Source organism: Camelus ferus, chromosome 22 (genome assembly GCF_009834535.1).
Source record: "Camelus ferus isolate YT-003-E chromosome 22, BCGSAC_Cfer_1.0, whole genome shotgun sequence".
In the NCBI taxonomy this organism is placed as follows: Eukaryota; Metazoa; Chordata; class Mammalia; order Artiodactyla; family Camelidae; genus Camelus; species Camelus ferus.
Window position 1 is genome coordinate 24,245,208 of NC_045717.1, and position 17,138 is coordinate 24,262,345.

Sequence of the window (17,138 nt, forward strand, 5' to 3'; positions counted from 1 at the left end):
TTTGATAAATTCCTAGGAGTGGAAAGACTGGATCATAGCATTTTAAAAGCATGTGATTATGGGACCTTTCAAACACACACAAGGGGAAAAAACAGAATAGTGACTCCCCTGTCCCCCCATCTCAATGTTGTAGGCATTCCCAGACATCACATCTCATTCACAAATATTTTCGTGGTCTCTAAAACATAAGGACTCTTTTTAAAAGTATAATCCCAATATCACCACCACTCTTTAAAAAACTAGCAATAATCTTTAATAAACTTAATAGCCTGGACTAGCTTGTCAGGGCACATAACGTTTTTGCACAGTTGGTTTATTCGAAGAGCCAAGAGGACGCTGGAGTAATTTTTTTTTTCCATTTTCATCGAAAAGAATATTCACCAAAAGGTAACCATTGGGGAGTGGAATTAGGAGTGGCTGCTGTTTCTTCTGGTTATCAATGGTAATAGTGACCATTAAAATTTAGTTTCAAAATGTGCTTACCTTGTCCATCACCTGCGGACTTTAACTTTTACTACTAGCTGAGCGTTTGCTGTGTCCTTGGCACCAAACCCTCTAGGACACAATTTCTCTTATTTAACCTGGACAACTGCCCTCTGCAGCAGGCATGGTTATCGCACTTTGCAGATGAGGAAACTGAGGCTCCAAGAGGTGAAATGTCTTGCCCCCAGGCGCATCCAGCTAGTTAGAGACAGGGGTCAGGCTGGGAGCCCAGGGGTGCCCAACTCTAGTTTCTAAGTCAAATCTATATTTTCTAAAGATTCTACAAGTTTCTATGACTTTGGAGCTAAGATAATGGAGGGTGTACTCATCACCTGTGGCTTCTGTAACAATTACCCCAAACTTGATGGCTTAAAACAATAGTAACTTCTTCTCTCACAGTGCTGAACACCAGAAGTCCTAATGCAAGGTGTCAGCAGGGCTGTTTGCTTCTGGAGGCTGTGGGTGGGGAGGAACTGCCTTCCTCTCCTAGCTTCTGGGGGTTGCCCCAAATCCTTGGTGTTCCTCGGTGTGTAGATACATGTCTCTAATCTCTGCCTCCATCTTTCCATCGTTTTCTCCTTTTTGTCTCCCTGTGTGACATCTCCTCTTATAAGAACACCAGTCATTAGATCTAGGACCCACCCCCAAATCCAGTATGACCTCATCTGAACTAATTACATCTGCAAAGACCCTATTTCCAAATAAGGTCACAATTGGAGGTTCTGGGCAGCTGTGAATTTGGGGGGAACACATTGAATGCACTACATAAGGTTAGCTTTTTAGATTCAAAAAGGCAGGGAGGAGGACCCTTCACCCACTCTCCACAGCCCAGTGCCCCAGGGGCTCGGTGCCTGGCTCCTCTGGCCAGGACGGGACTGAGTGTCTGGGCTGAGCCAGTGGGGAGATGGGGCTTGTGGACAGCTGGCCCCAGATTATTGGTGACACAGCCAGGGAAGGAGCCAGTCTTCCAGGCTCCACCTTCCAGGCCCCTGCACTGTGGGTTTCTGACACTTCCAACCCCCAGCCAAGCTCAGGATGTGGACACAAAAGTGGCCAAGCAGGGCAGGGACATTGGGGTTCTAGAAACGCTTGTCCCACCTCCTCCCTGCTGCCCTCCCAGCCCACTTTGTATGAAATCACCAGTGGGACCCTTTGTGGAATTTCTTCTTCTTTTTGGGGGTGGAGAGGTAATTAGGTCTGTTTATTTATTTATTTTTAATAGAGGCACTGGGGATTGAACCGAGGACCTCGTGCATGCTAAGCATGCACTCTACCACTGAGCTATACTCTCCCCCATCTTCTACTTTTGATTGAGATGTCACGTGCACACGTGAAGCAGACAAATCTTGTGTGTTTGGAGCACCGAGATCATACATGTGTGTAGGCAGTGGAACCACCATCCAGCTGCTTGTGTGGAACATCCTAGGCCCCCCGGGGTCTCCAAGGAAGTCTTTCAAATGGTCAATCTGGTCCTGTTTCTGCCACATAAAATCCTCCCATGAGTCCCATCAGCGTGAGGATGCAACTCACGCAAATCATAGCGACGGCAATGGCATGGCGGGCGGTGGCTGCACACCAGGCACGCCATCTAGTCCGAAGAGCTTGTCTGCACCGGCTGCCTTTCTCTCCTGACCTCCTTCAGACACAGGCTCTCTTCTTACACCCATTTCATAGATGGGGAAGATAAAGCATGGAGGACTGAAGGCATTTGAGGCCAGGTTGTCTGGCTCCAGAGCGCACATTCTTAAGCCCTGGGGGCTACCCCTCAGCTCAGTCCTGACCCATCTCTCTGGCCTCCCCTCTCTCCATTCCCATTGCCAGCTGATCCCTCCTCCAGGAATGCGCCACCTCTAGACGGTCATGTGGCCACTTCTTGTTTCACAGGCAGGTACTTGAATGTCACCTTCTACAATCCCAGAACCTAGCAGTCCAGGGTCAGGGGCTCAGGTCAGGGGGCCAGAGATGGGGAGAGACAGAGACAGGGTGGGAATTAAAAGACAGAAAGAAACAGAGACAGAAAGTGCAGTGAAAGTCAGAGAGAATCAGAGAGGGATAAAGAGAAAGCAATCATTAGGGACAGATGGAGACAAACAGAAGCTTGTCCCAGGTCCCTAGCAGGTGCTTCATATATGTGCGTGGCCTGGAACCACAGATGAAAGCCACCGACACGGATGCCGTTGGGGGCAGGGAAGAAAGCAAGACACCAAATGCAGGCACCTGTGCACAGAGTGTGGCCCGGAGGGGGCTGCGGTGCACCAGCGTGTGTGCACATGCGCTTGAGAGAGCGCGAGAGCCCTGCCTGCGTGCAGCTCCTTGGCCTCATGGCCTAGCTGGCATCCTCTCTCCTCTCTCCCCACCCTGGGCCTCCCGGCTTTTCGGCATGTCTGTCTGTCTCTTGTGTTTGAGTCTCTGTCTCTGGGTCTCTCCAGCAGCCAGTGCTGTGGGTGACAGGGTGTGTGTGAGTAACAGAGGCAGCTCCTGGGGGTGGGGTTCCCCATGGCAGAGGCTGAAGCCCCCCACCACACTGAATCCCAGGAGGCTGATGGCCACGCATGTTCCCTAATGGCAGCCCCCACCCATCTTACCCACCAAGTGTTAACTGCAGACTCACAGCAGCCTGCTCTGATGCAGAGAAGGGAGAATGGATAGGTGCCTCTCTCCCCCCAGACCCCAAAAACTTGGCTCAGGAAGAATCTTGGGACCTCTCGAGCCAGACCCAGCTGAGGAGTCCCATCCTCAGGCCCCCAAGGAGGGAGGCTGGAGTAGGGGGGTTGTCAAGAGGAAGAGGAGGAGAGGGGGAAGGGCCTGGGGGAGAGGGGACTCATGGTGGGGAAGGGGGCTCACAGAGAGGGAGAGGGTCTCAGAGATGGGGTTCAGGGAGGGGAGGAGCCCTGGGGGGGTGTCAGAGAGGGGAGGAGGGGAGGGCAGCTGGGAATAAGGAATCCCCAGAGAGGGATCTACAGCAATCCTGGAGGGCTTCCTGGACACCTGGACTGCCTACCCCTGGGCAGGTCCTTCCCACTCCTTCCTCTCCGCCTGGAGGAGAGGGACCCCATGTGTGTCTGATCAAGAGACAGACCAGCGGACCCTTGCTGACCCTGGAAAGCCTGCTCTGTCCCTCCATGTGCTTTACCCCCTGTCTCCCCTCTGGGACCCCTGGGAAGCCCCACCCTCCTCATTAGGACTGGTGAGGACAGACAAGGCGAAGGTCAGAACAATGCCCCTTTTGTGCTTTGGGGAGTCCAGCTGCCCCCACGGCGTCCCCCTGCAGCACACAGGTATCGGTGGGCCTGGGCGCCCAGCCCAGGTGCCCCCACCCTGGCTCACGTGGTCCCTTTCCCTCTGCCTCTTCTTCCATCCTCCCTCCCCCGCAGCCCACTGGGCCCCCTGCAGTCTTTAATTGGCTTTTGTGGAGCTGAATTCACTGGGACACTGCGTGGTCTTGGGAAGGGGGGCCAGGCCGCAGCTCTCCTGCCCCTCCCTGCCTGGCTAATTGGGGGGCTTCATTGTCAAGAGGGGTCCCTCCAGACCCCCCCCACCGCCCCGCCCCGCCCACTCCCCACAGCAGCCTGCTCACTCCGCTCCCGCAGACAATGCTGGGAGCCCGCTGTCCTTAAGGGCAGCCTGCTGTAATTTGGTCTAATTCAGCCCAGGAGCCAGTGATTAGAGCTAATAAACAGACCCCAACCCTGCTTTGTCTCACCCACCCCCCACCCTGCCTCCATCCTCCCCAGCTGCCCTGGGGGAAAACAGGAAGTTCTGTGAATCTAGGAAAGTGCTGGAAGCCCTCCAGGCTGGGTACCCCTCCCTCCCTGTGGCCCAGTCAAGTTGACATGCAAATTAACCCTGACATGAAACCACTCTTCATGGTGGCTTGCAGCTCAGAGAGGGTCAGCAGCACATCTGATGTCACACAGCCATTAAGTTGCAAAGTTGAGATTTGAGCCCAGGCCCCTGGGTCTGGTGCCTGTGTTCCTAACCACTAGGCTATAGTAGCTTAGGGTGTGAACTTAGTTTAGGGGATGAACTTTGAATATAGTAAGCTGGCCTTCCTCAAAGGAAAGAGTTTTGTTTTGTTTTGTAAGCATGTGATCATTTATTCACTTATCAAGAGAACAAAGCCATCACCCCTTTATTCATCAGATGATAATACAGAATGTAGATCGAATCATTTTAGATGGAAGTGGCTGGGGCCAAGCATTAAGCCTAGGATGTACTGGACTAGACTCGAAACTCCATGAAGCCAGCGGCACCGTTCTTTCCACCGTCCTACGTCCAGCCCTTAGTTGAGTGCCAGGGAATCACGGGTGACGGGCGCCCTTCTGTGCGCTCCGTGGGGAAGCGGCTGAAGAGCCCAGGCACGTGGCTGCTATCCTGGCCCCTCCACGTACTCCACATGTCACTGCTTTCTGGAAGACAAATAGCATGTATGTATCTAGTATCTTTGGCAACTCCCTACTGTTAATTCAATAACTCAACTTTGAATTTCATGCCAAAACATTAGAAACATTTGCTGGAAAGAGATTTCTAGAAGGAAGACACAAAACTTGCATTTATTCATTCACACAGTTACTGTCTTTCCCGAGCAGCCAGGGCCGGGTGCTGTGGACAGAGCAGCGGCCGAGGCTGGTGGGTCAGGCTGGGGACTAACAGGGCAAGAAGGTGTCTGAAAGGACGATCTGGAGACCGTGGCATTTCTCCACCTGAGTGGGGACAGGTCAGGGAGGGGACTGGGCTGAGCAACAGGAGAAAGGGCGCCGTGGACTCTCAGGGGCCAGGGACCTGCCATGGGAAACCCTTCCTGTGTCCCACTGTGTGAGCCACTTCATACAACCCCAGGAGGGAGGTGATTTCATAACCCCCATTTTTCAGATGAGAACACTGAGGTTGGCACCGGCTCCTGCTTGCCCAGCATCTTGGGTGGGGCCCACCAAGTAGCAGTGGTGCTCGCTGGCGTGTCCGTGCTCTAGACTCTCCAGCTGGGTCAGGGCTTGGGGCAGGACTGGTGCACCGAGAACGGGCAGTGAAGGAGCTGGAACATTCAGCTGAAGATCGTTGGCGGGAGTTGTCACGTGATGGTCCAGCCTGTGGATTCTTTTTCATCATGGGCTTGGGATGGTGTCGGGGTGAGGATCCTTCTGTTGGATCTGAGGTGCTGACAAGTGTCTGTGTAGTGAGACTCCCAGTCAGTGGTAGGATTCATACCAGTGTCCCCACCTGGAAGAGCCTGGGGGCAAAATAAAAATCCCCATGGATGCTCTGTATTGAGTCCTGCCATGCACCAAGCCCCAGGCTAGCCCTTATTTTACTGGGTCTTCCCATTACCCTCCACAAGATATTGCTACAATTATCATCCCCATTTCACAGATGAGGAAGTTGAGGCTCAGAAAGGGAAAGCCACTTGCCCAGTGTCACACAGTGAGGCTGAGTTCACCAGGCCACTCAAGAGAGAATGAGAGAGAAACCCAGCCCAATGAGAGGGCAATTCCAGTAGGTTCTGTGTGTGTATGTGTGTGAGTGTCTGTGTGTGTGTTTGTGTGTGTGTGTGTGTGTGTTTGGGGAGGGGGGAAGGAGAGAGACATATGGGGAATGAGAAGAGCTTTCTCACGCCCCGCCATCACCCCCCAACCCCGCCACATCCCGTCTCCCATCTCATTTACTTCAGACAGTGATGGGTTGATTGTCCGGAGCTAAGAATGCCCCTCAGCTACAGAGAGCCCTGGAGACGCAGGGAGATGAGAGGCCGAGAAGGAAGGAGGGAGAGGGAGCGAGTCTCAGCCACACGTACCCCCCACCCCCATGCCAAGACACCCTCTTCTGCAATCTGCCAACAGCCCAGGGCTTCTGCTTCTTGTACCTACCATTCCTGTATCCCCACGACAAAAATAACCAGCTGATTTTGTCATCATCTCTTGATTGAGAAGGCCCTTCCAATATTTATAGGCACAGGGTTAGCTATGGAGAGGTTTGGAGACGTGCCTTCCAGAGTCAGCCTGCCGGGGCTAAAATCGCCACTCTCCAGCTGGCTGACAGGTGACTCCACCTCTTTGGGCCTCGGTTTCCCTATGAATAAAACCGGATAATGATCACACTTCACAGGGTCACTGTGAGAGTGAAATATATTAGAAGTGTACCCAGTGCCCAGGAGGTTGCCAGTGAATGTCATCTGCTGTTATGGTTGTGGTGACGGTGGTGTGTGAGATAGAATGTAGGAACCCCCTCCCCAAATGGCAGGAATTTTGTGTGTTTCGAGAAACCCCAGCATGGGCTGCAGACAAAAGGGACCATTCCACAAATCAATGAAAATTGCAAAGACGGGGAGGACCAGGGAGCTCCCAGCTACTGCAACCCTCCCCTGGAAATCAATCAAAGAATTGCCACTGTGGCCCTGAGAATAAACATGGTTATTTTGACACCGAGGGAATAAATAGTTTAATTTAAAATTATTTGTCAATAGCAAAAGTTCCTCTCATTGAAATAGCACTGCTGTGGGGACCAGTATGGGGGTGGAGTGAGCGAGATTGTTGATGAAATCAATCTCTCTCCGTCTCTGTCGCTCTCCAGTACACAGCTTCTTGTGTAAGTTAAATTGACAAGCTTTAGTTTCCCCATCTGTAAAATAGGCTTAATGAAAGTCCCGCCCCCCATCAGGATGGGTTATGATAAAGAAGTGATTAGAACACCTATTTCAGGACCTGGCACCTTAACTACCACTATTAACTACTAGTTAACCAATTCATTAATGAGTAGTGAACTATGATTATTTTCTGAACTAATTTTTAATTGAAAACGTAGTATCAGTTCACAGAGGACATGAACTGTATCAGAAATGACTTATTTATTGTTTTTAAGAGATCCAAGCAAATATCCTATATTCTTACCATTTTAGTGAGTTTTAATTATGACATGTGGCTCACCAAAATTCAGCATTGCATAGGGGTATGCCACAAGAATTGAGACTCTTCCATCTTTTGAAAAAGATTCAATGGACTTTTATTTTATTTTTAATTATCTTGATTACCTTGGATCTCATCTATGTAGAAGGCAGTCTAGTCTGGGTACTGCCAGAAATTACCTTTCTCAATGGTGTCTCCTATTCGATTCTAGCAATTTCCAAAGCATCTATTTTCACACATCTGCCCACGAGATGGAGACCCATCTGTTGTTTGCTCTTTTTAACTTTGAATGTCCTGGTTGTTGTTACTTGGGGAGTGTGTGTGTGTGTGTGTGTGGGGGGGGGTCTTTCTACAACAGCATGTCTCCTTCCTCTATGTAGTAAGCAGTCTAGCCTCTTGCCATGGGCTTTGGAGCCAGGCCACCTGGCTTTGAATCTTCCTTCTGCTACTAATAAGCTGTGTGACCTTGGACAAGTTGCCTAACCTCTCTGTGTCTCCTTGAGCATGTTGTTAACCTCTATATGCCTGGGTCTCTTTACTAATTAAAGAGGGGATGGTGCTGCTGATAGAGGCAGTATCACAGGGTTGCTGGGAGGACTAAATGAGTTTAAAATGTGACCTTTTCTTAGAAATGTCTCAGCTCACATTTTCATTATTCTATGAGTGCTAATCCTGGACATCCAAAGGGATCTGTTGCAGCTAGCATTGGCAAGAAATGTTTTCCAGACTGGAAACATTGAATTCTTCCCGGCTTCCTTTCTTTCTTTTCTCTTTCCTTCTCTTCCCTGTAACCTTCCTCAAGATTCTTTGAAGGCTAGACCCCTGGTAGAACAGGACAGCAGCTCTGCCTGCTGGGTACAGAGACACTTCTGCAAATGCCGGGGTATGTGTTAGGGGAAGGAAGGGGCTGACTTTGAGATGCTGTTGTCTGGGGCTCAGAGTGGAGCTGGAAGGGAGGAGGGGGTGAGGGGCAGGCAGGGGATAACGCTGGGGGATGGGGGGGGGTGAGACACTGCACAATGTCCATCATCTGGGCTCCTGCTGACACCTAGTGGAAAGAAGGAATTACCATTTTCATCCAAGGCACTGCCTGAGTTTGTAGCCTCTCAGAGAACAGGAACCAGACCTCAAACAGGAAAGCACAGGCACAGAGAGGGAGTGACTTGCTGGGTGTCACAGCGCATTAGCTGCCTTGAGTGGGTTTGAAGGATGCAGGAAATCAAAATCATTTTAAAGGAGTTTTTGTTGTTGTTGTTTTTTCAGATAAATGAGCTCTCAGGCCTTGATGGGGTTCAAGGGGGAGAGACATATTTTCTGAGGTTCTCTCCCTCTACCAGGAAGCCCACCTGTGTTATTCCGTCCCCATTCCCAGGCATTTTCTCTCCTCTGACCAGCTGTTCATTTGTTCATAATTTCAACAAATGTTTACGAGCCCATAGTGGCATGTAGGGAACAAAATAGATTCAAACAAACAAACAACAACAACAAAAACCCTGACCTGGTAAAGTTCACAGCTCAGTGGGGTAGACAGAGGAGAAACAAGCAAACAAATCTACAAATGGCATTATTTCAGAGACTGGTAAGCCATTGAAAGAACATGGTGAAGTGATAGGAACTGAATTTGTGCGTGCCAAGTCTGGGGAGAAGATTAAAGTTAGTTGGACTCATGGAAGGCCCCTCTGAGGAGGTAACATTGAAACCCAGACTTGGAGGAGAGGGAGTGAGTCCTGGAAAGAACTGGGAGAAGCCAGTAGGACACAGCATGTGCAAAGGCCCTGGGGCAGGACCATACCTGGTGTATTGGATAATAACACTATGTTTAACCTTTTGAGGATGGTTTCCCACAGCATCCGCCCCATTTTTCACTCCCACCAACAAAGTATGAGGGTTCCAGTTTCTCTCCATCCTTGGCAACACCTTTTATTGTTTTTCTTGATTACAGCCCTCTGAGTGGTGGTGAAGTGGTAGGTCTGGTCCATATTAGGTACTAAACATTCCTCAGATCAGCCTACTCATTTCTAGTTCCAGGCCAGCTTGAACTTCTGCCTCACCCACGGCCCGCCTTCCAGTTCACGTAGTAAATGGTCAGGCAATGCTTGTTCAATGAATGAACAGATGGAACAATATGCAGCTGTCAAAAATGATGTCAGAGAAGAATGTTTAATGACGAGGGAAGGTGTGGTTGGCAGAATACTGCTCCCCTACAAGGTATACATCCTAGCCCCCAGAGCCTGTGAAGATGCTTTCTTCCATGACACAAAGGACTTTGTGGACAGGGTTAGGTTAAGAGTCTTGAGAGGGGAGATTATTTTGCATTATCTGAGTGGGTCTGATGTAATCAAATGGGTCCTTAGAAGAAGGAGGCAAGAGAGTCAAAATCAAAGATGTGACAATAGAACCAGAAGTTGGAGTGAGGTGGGGCCATGAGCCAAGGAATGTGGGCAGCCTCTAGGAGCTGGAAAAGGCAAGGAATGGATTCTCCTGAATTCTCAAAAAACAGAGCATGTAGAAGGAATGCAGCCCTGTTAACATCTTGATTTTAGCCCCTTTAGACCAATTTTTGGCCTTCTGACCTCCAGAAGTGTAAGATGATAAACTTGTGTTGTTTCAGCTGTTGTGTGGCCATTTGTCACAGCAGCAGTAGGGAACTGACACAGAAGATCTTCAAGATGTATCGCTGCGTGACAGAGCCCAGCTGAGCCACACTGGGGTCCGAGGCAAAAGCAAAACTGTGTGTTGCTTAGTGTTTTATGTGATTTTTACTGGTTAATTCCTGCCCCCCACCCTGAAGGCATATGTTGCAAAAGTTTGCTTCCATTAAATATAGGAAAGTAAAATGATAAGCTCCTCATGTTGAGAATTTTAATACACCTACTTTTAAGTTTCTATATTTTCAACAATATTCTGGGGGAAATAGCCATTAAAAATACATAAAAACAACCTCCCCACTAAAAGAAAGCAAGAAAGCAAGAAAGGAAGGAAGGAAGGAAGGAAGGAAGGAAGGAAGGAAGGAAGGAAGGAAGAGAAAGAGAGAAAGAGAGAAGGAAGGAAAAAAAGAAAGAAACCCTACTAAAACAGACACATTTTTACCTCAGACTCCAATGTAACTTGGTAGGACACTGTCAAAACCTGTCTTGATTTAAGATTTTGATATTTTGTTCACTATGGGGTTGCTTTTTGCCATTACTTTGATATTTTAGAATAGTGCATTAAAATATTGTTTATCTTCATTATTGAGGTTTTTTGACATCCTCCCCTCCTTAATTTTTGCATCTGAGGCCAGTGTCTCACTCTTCTCACCCTAGTCTTGGCTGTGCAAGGGAAAAAAAGATTTTATTGCAATCTGATCCTAAATTCTTACCATTATCTCCCTTCCTTCTACTATCTCTCGGAAGAAAGAAAGAAAGAAAGAGAAAGAAAGAAAGAAAGAAAGAAAGAAAGAAAGAAAGAAAGAAAGAAAGAAAGAAAGAAAGAAAGAAAGAAAGAAAGAAAGAAAGAAAGAAAGAAAGAAAGAAAGAAAGAAAGAAAGAAAGAAAGAAAGAAAGGAAGGAAGAAAGAAAGAAAGGAAGGAAAGGAAGAAAAGAAAGAAAGGAAGAAAAGAAAAGAAAAAAGAAGACTAGCTTAAAATGAGTTAACTCCATGTTATGAAATGAAAAGTCATTTTAATTATCTTCTCTGTATGTCTGTTTTTGTTTGTTTTTTCCTTTCAAAATTTGCTACACCTAGCGTCCCTAGAAGTCTTTTGCAGAAAGTTCTTGTAAAAAGTGGTTTGGGCTGAAGCAACATGGTTTATATTTGTAGACAGGAAAGAGTTTAAATAAAGTATCTATGAGAGGAACTAATGAAACATTATTTGGCTTCAGGATGGGTTTGTGAGCAATTTTTGTCCTGGATTATTTCAATAGTGTGTTTGTGTGTGTGCGAATGGAGAATGGGGTTACTGGATTTTTAAACTTCTGTATTTTCCACCTGCCTGCTTCAACCGCATGAAGCACAGCGATGAGTATTTACGAAGAGCGGAAACCACCCAGGCAGAAAGAGCCAAAGTGTTTGTTTTAAGTGCTACACTGTGACAGTATCTGTAACATTGTTTATCTATAATGAGCTCAAGAACTTCGACATGTAACAGTTTCGTAGTGCAGCGGCTATCACGTTCGCCTCGCACGCGAAAGGTCCCCAGTTTAATCCCTGGCAAGAACACTTCCATAGTTTCTGTAACTGCAGATTTTAGAATTTGCTTCAAAAGTAACTGCGGTAGAAATCCTGGTTTGGTGCCTTTTCTTTTTTTCTCTGGTTTTTAAAGATATTATTATGGAATTTTTTAAGTTATTGCAAAATTATACAAATTCTAGCTCAATGTAGAACATTTTAAACGGATAGTAAAACTCAGAAGAACTGAAAAACGACTTGCGTTGGCCGGGAATCGAACCCGGGTCAACTGCTTGGAAGGCAGCTATGCTAACCACTATACCACCAACGCCAAGTCGAGAGCCGTATTTCTCTAGGTCCTTTTAGTAGAAGTATTAGGTATTTGTCTGGACGATACCAAGCCACACGGGGGTGTCTTTCCCCACCTTCCCTCCCTGCACAGGAAGACGCCACCCATAGGACGTTCACCCTACTTGCGGCGCTGGAGCGTCCACCCCCAGTGCCCCCGGCTCCTTGGTGCCGGCCGGCCGGTGACCAATCCGAGGCCGCCGCCTGGGCCGCTCGACTTCCGGGTCAAAGGGGCCCGAGCTGCCGGGTACCCCGTGGCCGCCGCCGCCGTCCCCCGCGCCCGCCACTTCCGGGGCCGCAGTCCCGGGCATGGAGCCGCGAGCTTGAGGTGCCGCCGGCCCTGGGACGCCCTGCCCAGTCCGGCCGCCTCCCCGCGCCAGCCCCGAGCCCCGGTGAGCAGCGCCCCGCGCGCCCCGTCCGGCCTCGGCCGCGACCCTGACCCGCCATTGACCTGCCCCGCCTCGGCCCCGACCCTGGACCCTCCGCGGACGGGCCTCCGCAGTGCCCTCCGCCCCGGCCTCCGCGTACCCCGGCCCCCGCGTACCCCGGCCCCGCCACCGACCAGCCTCGCGGTTCCTCTCGCCCCCGCCTCGGGCTCCCGTCCCAGCCTCTCCTCGCCCCTTCTTCCCCGCGCGTCGCCTCCGCCGATCGGGCCACCTCAGCCTCCCCGCGGCCCGGCCCGACCTCCTCTCCCATCCCGTTGCCGCTCTGGCCTCTTTCGGGGGTGGCCGCACTCGGTAACGCCTTCCCTTCCCTGTAGGCTCTGGAGGTCCCTACCTTCTCTCCCTTCCCATAGCAGCACATGCTACCTGCAGGAGAGCAGAAGCCACCTCCCTGACCTGCGTCCTGCCTCCACCCCTCCCCCGCTCCCGATCAATTGGCCTCCCCCCACCCACATCCCCAGAGGGTGCAGCCCCTTCTCTCAGCCTCCCTCCCAGGCCTGTCCCCCCACCCACCTTCTTCCCACAGAGGCTTAAACCAGCCTTGACGCTTCCCCCATCCCTGCGAAGTGGCCCGTCCCCTTTGACCCCACCCCTGCCCCCTCCCCCCACCACCATCGTGAGGAAGTCACTTGCCTCAGCGGCGAGATCAACTTTTCCAGGAGCCTGGGACTAAAGCCCAGGAGGGGTGCACTGTGGTCTCAGTTCCTGTACCCCCTTGCTGGATCCTGGGCGAATTGGGCCCTGTGGCAGGACTTTTCTCCTGGGTGTGTTCGGGGCACACAGGAAGCGCTGCAGGGCTGTGAGGCATCATTAGGATCTACTGGGTAGACAGTCAGGCTTGACTGTCGGGTTTCCCAAGCGTAAGGAGAGTGAGTAGTTTTAAATCGCCGTGTTAATAACACATTTACTCTGTCAAGGTCCGTGTCCCATGCAGCTGGAATGGAGGCTTTCTGGACCCTTTAGAAGGTCAGTTGGGCTGGGGCGGGATGGCCAGGAAGGCTGAGTGTGGGGCAGTGGGATTCATTTGTCTTTTCCAGGATATTGAAGTTGGCAGGAAGTAGTTTTCTGCAGCCCTGGGGTCACAGCCCTCAGGGAAGGCTGACTGCAGCTTTGTGCTCTGGCTGGAGACTTTTCTGTCTCTCCAGCATCCTAGTCTAGCTGAGTGCAGAAAGAACCCCTGGAGGACTGGGGAAGAAAAAGGAGGGAGTGCTGATTCTAGCTGGATCTGGCAGAGGTGTGAAGGCACTCCCCTCACCTAAGACAGCGCCTGGCACTGAATCTGCGAGTGGTGTGGATTCTGGCTCTGAAAGGGACTTTGATCCAATTCTCCTCTTGATGTAATTTTAAGTAACTTGTTTAGATGATAGTGTTAGCTGTCACGTGGTTTCTGCTCTGTCAGCTACTTTACCTGTGCAGTTTCATTTGATCCTCAGAGTAGCCCTAGGTGTAGTTCCTGCAGTCCCATTTTATAGCTGGGGAAATCGAGGCACAGAGAGGTTGGACACCTTCTCCAAGATCACATAACCAGTAGTGACAGAGTCAGGATTTGAACCCAAATCTCTTTGACACCAGAGCCCCTGGTTTTCAGCACTAGACTGAGAGTGAAATCAGTACTTCTGTGTGCTGACATTTTGCTTCAGTTCTTCCGTGTGATCTCTGTGCTGTGAGCAGTACTGCTTTCTTTTTCTTTAAACCTCTGGGCACCTGTCTTGTCAAGAAGGTGATGGGGTACCCACCCAACCAGGGGTCCCTTTGACTTTAGCCAGTGTTTGAGCAAGGACAGGGACTCGTTCATTCAACCCGAGATGTTTACCAAGTACTTCCTGTGCGCTGGGGCTACAGCAGGAACAGGACGGGTGTGGGCCTGCCTCTGTGGAGCCGGCATCCTGGGGGAGGTGCTCACCACTCACCCAGAGAGGGGTTCTCAGCCTCAGCACAAGTGATGTTTGGGGCCAGGTTATTCTTTGCGGTTGGGGGGCCATCCTGCTTATTGTGGGCTGCTTAGCCGCATCCCTGGTCTCCACCAATCAGATGCCAGCAGCATGCATTCCATGGGGGGCAGAACGAGGGGTCCCTCGTTGGGACCTCCTGGGTTAGGGGATTCCACTGACCCACAAGAGACTCTGTTCCACAACCATCTGACCTACAGAGGTCCTAGGATGCTGCACGCATTTCAGTACACAAACTGGGAGGGGAGGAGGCAGCTCACAGACACCACCCTGGTTTATACCATCTGAACCATTGGGGATTGATTTTAGTGTCCAGTTTGAGCCTAAGAATCTAACTCAGTTTTTTCCGTCAAATAATAACACAGAGTGTCTCCCCCTTGGCACTGCTGATGTTGGGGCTGAATCATTCTCTGGAGTGGGGCCATCACGGGCGCTGTAGGGGGTTGAGTGGCACCACTGGCCCCTACTCACTGGATGCCCATAGCAACCCCCTTCCCTCATCAGTAGTAGCAACCAAAAAATGACTACAGACACCCCCAGGGGTCTGGGGGTCGCGGTGCGAAGTCACCCCCGCTGAGAACCGCTGTCCTGAATGAGCGCTGTGCAGAAAGACCAGGCGTCGTGTTGGGGGTGACAAGGTCGCAACTCTGCATTGCGTGCCAGGAAAGACTCCTCTTTAGGTGATACTGGGACCCGAAGGACAAGAGGGAGCAGGTTGTACAAGAGCAGGGCAGGTGTATTCCAGGCAGAGGGCCTGGTAAGCGCAAGCGCTCCAAGGCCGGAATGAGTCAGTGCGTTTGGCGGAGGTTAAGGCCAGTTGACTGGAGATCCTGGTCGGGGGTGGGGAGAGGGTGGGGAGGGGGCGGGGTCAGGAAGGCCCGGGGGACCAGGGTGGGGAGTTTGGGTTGATGTGATTTCCAGCAAGCGCCCGTGGGTGGCATCCCGTGAGTCACTTGAAACTCTCATCTTCTCCGGGACTTCTCACCTTGGGAGGACTGCTCTGCTCCTGGCCGGTGCCTGGTCCCTCTGCAGATTTCAGGGCTGGGCCTGAGCCATCTGCTTCACAAGAATGCCCTTGGCACGGAGTGTTCCCCGCAGGCAGCCCTCCTGCCTGCCGGAGGAGTGGGAGTGGGAGGGGGCGAGGGCGTGCACCCGGCATGGCCAGCCGTGCAGCCCTGTGGTCTCTCCCCTCACAGGCTCACCCACCCTGAGTTCAGCCAAGTGGTTGATGCGGAAGGTTAAGAAGCTGCGGCTGGACAAGGCGAACACAGGACGTTGGAGAAGGTGGGGGGCACGCTCTGGGAGCCCGGGTTGGTGGGGACGTTTCAGAGGTTCCTGAATTTCCAGGAGTCTTAGGTCTGGAAAGGCCCCTTCGCCGCCGGCCCTACCCCCACACTTCTGTGTTTCCAAGGAGCGTTCTGGCTGTTTGCGGGCAGCAGCGTGGGCAGTGTGGGCTGGTGTCGGGCTCCTCAGCCTCTGCATTTTGGACACTGGGTCTGGGTTATCCTGTGCTTGTCTTGGCACTGGATGGTGTGGAGCAGCACCCCTGGGTGCCAGGCACACCCACTCCCCCCACCCTGGTCATAGCAACCACAAATGTCCCCAGACCTCACCCAGTGTCCCATGGGGACAAGATTAGCCCCAGGTGAGAGACACTGCTCTGGTGGCCTGGAACGTGGGTTCTGGATCCAACGGACTTGGGCTCCTGCTCTTCCTCAGGGGCGGGGTGGGGGGGCATTGGGTGGGGCACTTTGACCTTGAACCCACTTTCCAGTCTCCCAAACGAGGACCAGCCCAGAACGCACTTTCCAAGGTTGCAGTGAGGGTTAAACGTAATTATACAGACAAGGCCCAGGCACCTCATAAATTCCACACGTGAGGCCTGGCAGGAGAAGAGACCACAGGAACCCCACACCGAGTTAACCTGTCTCAGTCTCAGTTTTCAGATAATTTTAGGCTTATCTGCTTTTAGTGGGTGCAAGTGATCAGGGAGGCAGGAGGGGAATCAAAGATGGTTCTGGAAGACAGGGCTGATGTTAAGCACAGCCGTTCATTTCCCAGATTCAGGCTCTGAAAACGGGAGGTGCCTGTGCATTCGGGGACCGCTTAGTGATAGGGCCCCCAAGTCTCTTTTCTCTGGTGCTGTAGGTCTCTGGTAGGCATGGGCCAGGGTGCAAACTGACTGTGTGAGGCTGGTTGGAAAAGCCTTGTGCCTGGGTGGTGGCGGGGCAGCCCCTGTAGGACAGAGGGTGGCCTGCTGTTTCCTGGGAACCTCCACCTGCAGGAACATGGCAGGTTCCCTGAGGGCCACTCTGAGGCATCTCGGGAGCATGGTGGGCCCCCCCCCCCGCCCCTCACCTCGCCTTGGCCGGCGCCTCCTCCCTGCCCTCCTGCATTATCACTCTGTGGGCCCAAACTCCCCCAGACCTGCAGCCGGTGCTGAGAATCCGCAGTTCTTCTTGCCTTCCACCTGCTTGCCTCGTGGCCTGCCCCTCCTGTGTCCCTAGCAGCTGTCCCTATGGGCGGGGGGTCCCAGCTCTTGAGACGGAGCACCGCAAAATCCCATCGGGCGTGCACGGGGGGAGGAGGGGGTCCTGAGCCGGGTGCTGGTAGCGTCACGGGCTGCGAGGCATCCTGCCGATTGGCAGAAGAAAAGTGTAGGTGGACCTGGCTTAAGTGGCTTGGAATCCGCCTTCATTTCACGAGCTGTGTAAACTCTTGACTCAGGAAGCCGAGCCGCGGCTGGCGCTGGATGAGCCCGGACCAGCACAGGCTTGCTTCCTAAGGGCTGCATTTTGTTCCCCTGTCCCTCTCTCCGAGCCTCTCTGTGGCCCTGGAGAGGAGAGAGGCGAGGGGAGGGCCAGGGTCTG

At 51.8% G+C, this 17,138-nt stretch overlaps 1 protein-coding gene, 1 long non-coding RNA gene and 1 other non-coding gene across 7 annotated transcripts in view; 1 reads left to right on the plus strand and 2 right to left on the minus strand.

The window, feature by feature from the left end:
• Window positions 1-4,428: 4,428 nt before the first annotated feature.
• On the minus strand, window positions 4,429-12,704 carry LOC116659054. Its single transcript, XR_004314344.1, has 3 exons — window positions 12,654-12,704; window positions 6,345-6,546; window positions 4,429-5,710 (listed from the first exon to the last, which is right to left on the minus strand). It is a non-coding gene; the product is annotated as an uncharacterized LOC116659054 (long non-coding RNA).
• Window positions 11,788-11,859, minus strand: TRNAG-UCC. The gene has a single exon. It is a non-coding gene; the product is annotated as a tRNA-Gly (tRNA).
• Window positions 12,076-17,138, plus strand: part of DPP9 (dipeptidyl peptidase 9) — a 37,658-nt gene continuing 32,595 nt past the window's right edge. For 2 of the 5 annotated variants that reach the window (XM_032465861.1, XM_032465862.1), the window contains exons 1-3: window positions 12,182-12,268; window positions 13,237-13,285; window positions 15,465-15,552. In XM_032465861.1, coding sequence (XP_032321752.1) covers window positions 15,497-15,552 — 56 coding nt within the window. In that variant the 5' untranslated portion in view covers window positions 12,182-12,268; window positions 13,237-13,285; window positions 15,465-15,496. Of the gene's footprint in view, window positions 12,269-13,236; window positions 13,286-15,464; window positions 15,553-17,138 lie in introns of all 5 variants that reach the window. The other 3 variants (XM_032465860.1, XM_032465863.1, XM_032465859.1) reach the window with 3 other exon arrangements.